Raw genomic sequence first — 7,500 nt, 5'->3', positions numbered from 1 at the left:
ACGGATACCGAAGAGGTCCCCCACTTCCTGGGGACCTTTTCATTGTCCTGTACGTTGTTCGGGTCTGGCGGGACTCTAAACTCAGCACTTACTGTCGCGCGCGCCCGCTAATGTGCACTTTACTTTTCTCATTTAAGCACATTTTCGCCGTCACGTCGAACGCACTAATGGTATTAACGCTACGAAGTGCGCGCGGGAGTGCGTGTCATCTCAATCGCACGCGCGCTCTTAGGCCATGGTGGACATCTTTTCGGGGTGGCGATGGAGGAGTCGTTTATGCATTTAGACGCCTAAAGTGCTTTCATGATGGTCTAGCTTGATGATGGTCTCTTGAAGCGACAGAGCAGTTCCGCAGTGGATGGTGTGGCGTAGATTTGTCAAGTTGACTGGCTGCTGGCCATCGAGTCCACCATCTCGATGGCTCAAGGAACCGCTCTCTACATCATGCTTCATTAGACACTTGAGATTGCGTAGCGTACACGTGGCATCCATCTCGGGAGCGCCTGAAAGGCACATGGAACCGGGTAGCGATTGATGCCGATTCCATTCCTGCGTCTCGCACGTGTCGTGTGCGTGTTTGTGCGTGCTTCTGTGTAGTAGACAATATTTTAATGACGCTCTGGCACCATCAGACCCCGTTACAAACACACTGCGAGTCTCCGGAAGATGCCATTACGGAAAAAAGGGAGTAAAATCAGTTCCTGGCGTGCGCCTCCATTTCCGGCAGATCGAGGTGTATTAACACCGTTATCCGATTTGGTCCCAGGGTCGGAATGGGTCTCAAACGACTTGTAGTTCAATTTATGCAAATTATACCATTCTGCTCCAACGGTTCCATCCTTTTCAGGTAGATACGAAGCAGCAGCAGAAGGAGCGTAAGGTAAACGCTTGGTTCCAATTCGAATCGAATCACTCCCTCGGTACCAATTGGTGCCGGTGCCGGCACACACGCTCTCTCGATTGCTATCGTTTGCTCGAGCTTGAAGAGCCCCTATGTTTGGAGCGCAATTTCGACAAGATATTTCCTTGCAGCCACGGAGGGACTACTCGAGCACATCTACGATTTGTTCCAACCCTCCGATGGAAATGAATCATAAAGATCGATTTTTAAAGCTTTTCCGTGCACGCGACGCAGCTGGATGGTGCTGGAAGGCGAAGCAAAATGGAGATGGATTTATAAGGATTTGAGATGAAATCAGTTTCATTAGATAAACACTGAGCTTTTCTGGGTACGCTTTCAAGAGTGGTTGATAAGATGTAACACCAGATTGCATCTTTTTCGTGGCATATCAGGGCATGAATTTCATTTCACTTCAATCTGAATCTAGCAACGAATCTCGGAACGAAGCCAGAATTTCGGGGTAAAAAGCGTCGTGTCAAAAATGGCACTTTCTCATTTCTGTCATTTGGTTCGGAGTTGTCGGTAAGTAAATTTTCGGAAGTTTTATCTCGTATTTTCAAATGGCAAATGCACCTCATCCTCCGCCACCTGGCCTTGATGGATGCTACCTACGCACGCACTCATTATATTTAATTCATAACTCCCAGATCAACCTTAGCACCATGGGTTCCTACATGGATGGACTGACGGCGCCATGACGACAGGCGCTCACCGGTGCCAACTACGATTTAAATCTGTTTGACGCTTTCGAATCTACGCTTCACAGGAAGCGAGCACAAGCTAGAATGATGCTTTTCACAGTTGAAACGAATTGAAAATTGAAAAAAAAACTAGATTCAAAAGGTCGCTTGGTGTGCTGCTACAAGAGAAAAGCGGATTTCCTCTTCAGTGCACATTCCCGGAATGCTCGGTACACACAGGCAGGTAGCAAAGACTATCCTTCTTCGTTGGACTTTTTACACTATTTTCCAATAGATTTCATTTGTGCGCCATGCGATGGGAGCAAGAAGAATGTGCAAAATGTGCAATTCAATCCATTCACCACGTTGCAGCCGCGGCCAAGCAAATCATCGGCGCAATCCTCTCGCATAAGCAGATACGCTTGACTTTCTAACACCGCGGGTTTGCGTGCCTTGCGTTTCACTTTGTGCGATTGTGCGTCACAGAGTTGCTTGCTTGTGACCACCGTGAGGTTTCTGCTTTGCTGGAACCGACGGTGGCTCTTTAGCTATCACTCGACTTCCTCGGACGGAGCAGCATTCCAATCATAACTGACATTTTATCTGGCTTTCCCCTCTTTTTTATTTTCTTTCGATGGGCCCCTGCTCTCGCCATTATTGTGGTGGGGGCCAGCAGTGAATTCTCCCACTAGCCAACGGTGGGCGTACGAGGTAAGACCGCGACCAGGGCTTGCATAGGAGGAAGACGGGAAGCGTCTACCGAATGGCGCAGGTGACCAAACCAGTGCTGTGCTGTATGGTGTGCAAGAGCGTAAACACTTGTTGCAAATGAAAGCGAACCGATACAAATTTTATATTGACCCATTCACTCCCGTTTTCCGGGCAGCAAACAGAGAAGGTAACGCGAAACACAGCACATTCTACAGATCCCAAGCACACGGAACCAAGCTAAACCATTCGGAACTGAAGACCGGTGACAGAGCGAGGGCGATTGCAATACACATGAATGATAAACCTTTTAACTAGATCTTTTCTAAACTGAGATAAACATGAACGTGCATGATAAAAAAAATACTATTGAAACTACCGAGCAAAAAACAAAAAGCAAAGCAGTGTCCAAGTGTGATCGCAAAAGATGAAAAAAAGAAGGCAAAAGTGGGAAAGAAGGCAAAGTTTTATGAAAACTCGCAACTCGTTTTAAATGTTCTAAATTAGTGAAAACAAGAGACGAAGAAGAAGTGAACCAATCCCAGATCAGGTGAAACGAAAACGGTTTCCTGGTGTAGCAAAAACCAACCCAAAATCCAAAAATAAAGGTAAAGGTAGAAAAGATAAATGAAATGTTAAATTAAGAGAATGTTCTAATGAGAGCCGAAAACATTTGGCAGGTGGGATGAAAGTTTACAAAATTAGCTTAAAGCATTCGATAAAAATGAGAAAAGAAAGAAAGAGAGAGAGATAACTGGTAAACCATACAACAATCTCCAGCCCCCGGTTGGGTGACAACCGTAGTTAAACCTAATAACCAATACGCACTCCAAAACTCTAATGGCACCCAATTTTCGATCTTCATATTTACAGTAGAGAGAGAAATGCTCTGGAATGCTTTGCGCAGGCAGGCAGGATGATGCGAGGACAGGAATGATGGTAAGGGCTTTAGGGCGGTACAGCGTCAGCGACCAAGCGTCGCAAAACATAATCGTAATCGAATCTTATTCAACCAAACAAAAAAAAAACAAACCAACTCGAATATAGCTGTTTTATATCCAAATCGATCGATATACATATATTATATACATATACATTAATATACAACTTTAAGCAACCAGAGCAAGATAAGCAAAGCGTCGAAAGCCAAGCCATTGTTGCCAGCGGAACTGTCGCTCAAGCGAACCCTAGCGACCAACCTATTTTTGCTAACCTATCCCTCCTCATTCTCCCCTCGATAAGCGGAATGAGAACCTACAAAACAACACATGCCAAAGATGTTACCAATTGTTGTTGACGCTGCTGCGTCGTCGTGTGTAGGTCCGGGTAGGCAGTGAAGGAGAAGGAAACGGTACATCCTTGTTGTTCCAAAGAACCAAACTCTAGTTTATGACGAGTCTCCACTTCAGGAACCGAACCAGATATTACGATCCGGATATAGGAGATAGCGGTTTCCAAACATTCTCTCATTCTCTTTTTCTCTCTCTTAGCGCCTACTACTTCTTTATAATGCCTGCTGCAGTGTTTAGTAAATCGTTACTGCTTGCTGCGGACGACCAGGACGTAAGCAGGAGAAAAGACTCATTTTTGAATGTAGAAGGATTGTGTGGTGAAGATAATCGTGGAATAAAGTAATAATTTTCCTTCGGTTATGCTTGGTGGGTGTTGTCTGTGTAGAGAGCGAAAGAAAGACTCGCAAAGTGCCGTTGGGTGTTGCAGGCAAACTGTACTGCGCTAGCAGGGAGCAGTAGGAAGGCTTGTGACAATTTTATTGGCTGGTTCGAGACCATCTTTATCGAGTTGTTAAAATGGATGGCGCACGTGCACCCAAACATCTAGCACTTGACGTTCTGTGCCCAGTCGCAAACCTTGCGCACATCGTCGAAGGCAGTACCGGTGGGGCAGGTGGTCAGACGGAGCTGGTTCGAGCCGATACAGTTGACGAACTGCTTGCAGTTGAGCGGATTGCGAACGGTAGCACCGAGGGGCTTTCCGCGGCACAGCACCTGCAGACTGTTCTGGTTGTTGGGTGGTTGCGGTTGCGGGATCGACGGCAGAGACGGAGGCAGTACGGGGAGGACTGGCAGGGATGGTGGCTGAATGGGAAGCGATGGTACCAACGGTGGGTTGGGTAGGGAAACCGTACCACAGACGGCCAGGTCACGCTCGACGCACGTTCTCTGGCGAGTATCGAACAGCGTACCGGTCGGGCACTGGAAACCGATGGAACCGGTCACGGAGCACTGGTAGAAGCGGCTGCAGTCGAGGTGGTCGGCCAGTAGCGACGCAATCGGCTGATTAATGCAGACCGTCACCGTATGCTCGATCTTCGATGGGTTCGCCTTGATCGCCGACGTGAGCACATTGTTCGGGATGTCACCGAGCTCACAGCGTACCCGGTTGGTCGAGTCGCAAGCCATGGTGCGGGGGTTGAAGAGCGTATTGTCGGGACAGGAGAACAGGATGAGCCGACCGGTGCGGCACATGAAGAACTCCTTGCAGTTGATCGGATTCGGCATGATCTGGCCTGGTCTGCTGCAGAACTGAAGTGAGCGAAGACATTGATCAGCACATGTGGACGTCCTCCATTGCGAAGATTATCGACCACATACCTGAGCGTTCGCGGCGGCGATTAAGATCGCCAGAATAATGAAACGTTGCATCTTTCTGGTGGAAGTCGTTGTACTGGCTTCGTACTTTCTATTCTTCACTTCACTAGAACACTTGGTGTGCCGTGTGGATGGTCCGGGTCACATATTTATAGTGTTACCGTATACACTGGTAGGCCGGTGGCTCTGAAAACCGGTGACGTATCACCGTGGTGCCAGGTGCCGGACACTGATAAGCTATCTTACCCCATGCGTTACATGCTTCTGGCGCTGCCAATCGGTTGTCATCTGTCTATCACATTCACCGACGGACCGTGAACCGAGGGAGGCCCCTTTTCGCCGGTCACCAATAAAGAACGACCACCACCACCTACGATCAATGCGACCCCTAGCGCAGTTCATTAGTCCGCGGCGTGCAAAACAATAGTTGCTGGAATGTTTAATCGATGACGATTGCTGTTGTTTTACTTCTACATTTCCTGGGTACGGTCTAGTAGAGTAGAGACGCAGTTCTAAGCAAAGGTTCTGGCCAGTCCAGAGATCGTAGATCTCATGGATGGATCGCCGGAGATAGCGTGCCACAACTGACAGCTCGGCGACAATGGTATCGCACCAGTTTATGGTGGTAAGGGGTTTTCCAGCGCGCGATGTCTGAATTGTGTTATCGCGCAAAGCATGTTGGACATGTTTGCTAACATGCTAACAACTACACACCGTAGTGAGTGAAGCCTGACGAATGATCATGCGGTCTGCTGGTGTAAGGGATCACAAAGGGAATGCCAAAAAGAGCGCGAAGCCGAAACCATCAATAGTGTACCAGATAATTCCCGATGGGTCACTGCGAATGATTTAGCTTTCTCTTAGGATGATCGCTGTTCATAGGTGCTGCCACATCAAAGATTACACGTTAATTACATATCTTGATTGATGTGTTCCGATATCCTTATCAATATTTTTTTGTCTTTTTAATCGAGCTACAATGCATCTTGCTACTTTGAAGCAGTTTTCCCAAAAGCAAAATTAACTGAAAATCGATGGGAGTAACTGTTAAAACTTGTAATCTATCGACAGAGTATTGATTTGTATTTCGTAAATCACTCAGCACGAAGATGCGACGGAAACCGTAAAAAACAACGGTGCATTTTTGATGGTATGCCACTCTGAAATTAACGCAATGGCTCCACTTTAGAGCAAAATATCTTCATATTACAACCGAATACTCTTGAAAACATGTAGTTTAATGTGACATCCAGGCACAAAAATATAGCAGAAAGGACTCTCACAAATATCTTCAAAAATTCGCAAGTTTTCACTGCAAAAAGAAAACTGTAAAAAATTCAACATTTTCACGCACACAAGTTGCGTGGAAACGGTTCAATTTTTTGCATAAAAGTTGTATGCTCGACTGAAAGCTCGATGTCAATGAGCTTTGACCACAATGGATCGGCGGAGTACAAATTTGTTGGTCAAATTTTTAACATTTCTATTTTTCTTAGTAACAATAGGAATTTTCTTAATAATAAAAGGAGCATAATATGATGTTCTAGATCCTTGGAAGTAGTAGCATTGTCGTCTTGTTGGAATCCAGAGACTCTAGTTTTATTCATGGTAGGGAGAATAAAGGCGCTCTATCGAAATTGGCTGAAGAAGTTTCTAAACATAAGTAGTTGCCAGATAAATAATTAAGTATCAAACCCCTAATATGCTCCAACCATGCTTAGAATTCTTGTGCCATTATAGCTACTCTCTACATGGCTTTAGAAGAGCACTCACGACACATCGGCCACAGAGTTGCCCAAAATCTACTATTTAATACGAGTGAAAAGTATTAATTACAACTCAATAAAGCTCTAACTAGTGCACAACTATCCTCGCAATGCTCTTGGCCCAACAAACACCAAGTAATTCTCACTAAACCTCCCCCAACAGCAGCAGCAGCAGCAGCATCTTCGCTGATGAACGAGCAGCTGATCGCGCGCGACTGAGAAACTGTCGTGCCCCGCCAGCACACTGATCTCGCTCTCTCCGGAATGCGCAACAAAGCCCGAACGGCCGAACAGCTGCTGAGATCGCTCGATCGAGCAACACACACCGCGGGATAGTCGCACCGTAACGTTCGTCCAGTAAGGTTGGTGATGGATCGCTCGTGAGCAGCTCGTGAGCTGAAGACGACGGCGACGCAAGAGAACGCTATACCACATTCCGTACGCGACGCGCACACAGCGATCGGCGCTGACTGGTGCTTAATGTTCTGTGTCCGCGGACAAACACCAAAGCCACAGGCGAACAGGCGCGTGCACAAGTGCTAAGCACGAGTCAGAACATCGGTGAATGGATGTAGCTGACCAGTGTTGAGTACAACAAATAAGAAAGGAAGGAACGAGGCATTGAGTGTATGTGTTTGTTAGTGTGGTGGAGTGCATCAAACCGAATAATGATGCTCTTACCGAGCTGTGTTCTGATCAGCTGACGAGCTTCCAACGGAAACGATGCTGCGCCAGCCAGCCAGCATAGGGTGTGTGCTGTCCAACCATTTATCAGAGACACTTCGAACCAAACGACCCAAAGTGTGTAGTGTTTAATGGGGGAGGGGGGGAGAGCA

The 7,500-nt window shown here is 46.9% G+C and overlaps 3 protein-coding genes across 8 annotated transcripts in view; 2 read left to right on the top strand and 1 right to left on the bottom strand.

Moving 5' to 3' along the window:
* Nucleotides 1-3,909, top strand: part of LOC126577643 (serine/threonine-protein phosphatase rdgC) — a 35,725-nt gene extending 31,816 nt beyond the window's left edge. For 3 of the 4 annotated variants that reach the window (XM_050239424.1, XM_050239421.1, XM_050239423.1), the window contains one exon: nucleotides 1-144. This exon is cut by the window's left edge and continues 2,288 nt beyond it. Coding sequence is in view for 1 of the 4 variants with exons in the window: in XM_050239425.1 (XP_050095382.1) it covers nucleotides 2,258-2,319 (62 nt within the window). In the remaining 3 variants the exon portion in view is untranslated. Of the gene's footprint in view, nucleotides 145-2,257 lie in introns of those variants that run through there. The other variant, XM_050239425.1, reaches the window with a different exon arrangement.
* Nucleotides 3,910-4,124: 215 nt separating this feature from the next.
* On the bottom strand, nucleotides 4,125-4,965 carry LOC126576289 (probable chitinase 10). The gene is made up of 2 exons (XM_050237497.1): nucleotides 4,902-4,965; nucleotides 4,125-4,832 (listed from the first exon to the last, which is right to left on the bottom strand). Exons 1-2 carry the CDS (start codon nucleotides 4,950-4,952, stop codon nucleotides 4,125-4,127), a joined length of 759 nt encoding a protein of 252 aa, XP_050093454.1. The 5' UTR covers nucleotides 4,953-4,965.
* Nucleotides 4,966-6,992: 2,027 nt separating this feature from the next.
* Nucleotides 6,993-7,500, top strand: part of LOC126577660 (calpain-11-like) — a 38,174-nt gene continuing 37,666 nt past the window's right edge. For 2 of the 3 annotated variants that reach the window (XM_050239452.1, XM_050239450.1), the window contains exon 1: nucleotides 6,993-7,026. The gene's annotated coding sequence lies outside the window, so the exon portion shown is untranslated. Of the gene's footprint in view, nucleotides 7,292-7,500 lie in introns of all 3 variants that reach the window. The other variant, XM_050239451.1, reaches the window with a different exon arrangement.

The sequence above is a fragment of the Anopheles aquasalis genome, chromosome 3, assembly GCF_943734665.1.
Source record: "Anopheles aquasalis chromosome 3, idAnoAquaMG_Q_19, whole genome shotgun sequence".
Taxonomy (NCBI): domain Eukaryota; kingdom Metazoa; phylum Arthropoda; class Insecta; order Diptera; family Culicidae; genus Anopheles; species Anopheles aquasalis.
Note: the sequence above shows the minus strand (reverse complement) of the source record. Positions and strands in the feature narration are given on the sequence as shown.

Coding starts and splice junctions, on each gene's coding strand:
- LOC126576289 (XM_050237497.1), bottom strand. CDS start 4,952: ATGCAACGTTTCATTATTCTGGCGATCTTAATCGCCGCCGCGAACGCT. Junction 4,833..4,901: donor TCGCCGCCGCGAACGCTCAG/GTATGTGGTCGA, acceptor CGCTCACTTCAG/TTCTGCAGCAGACCAGGCCA.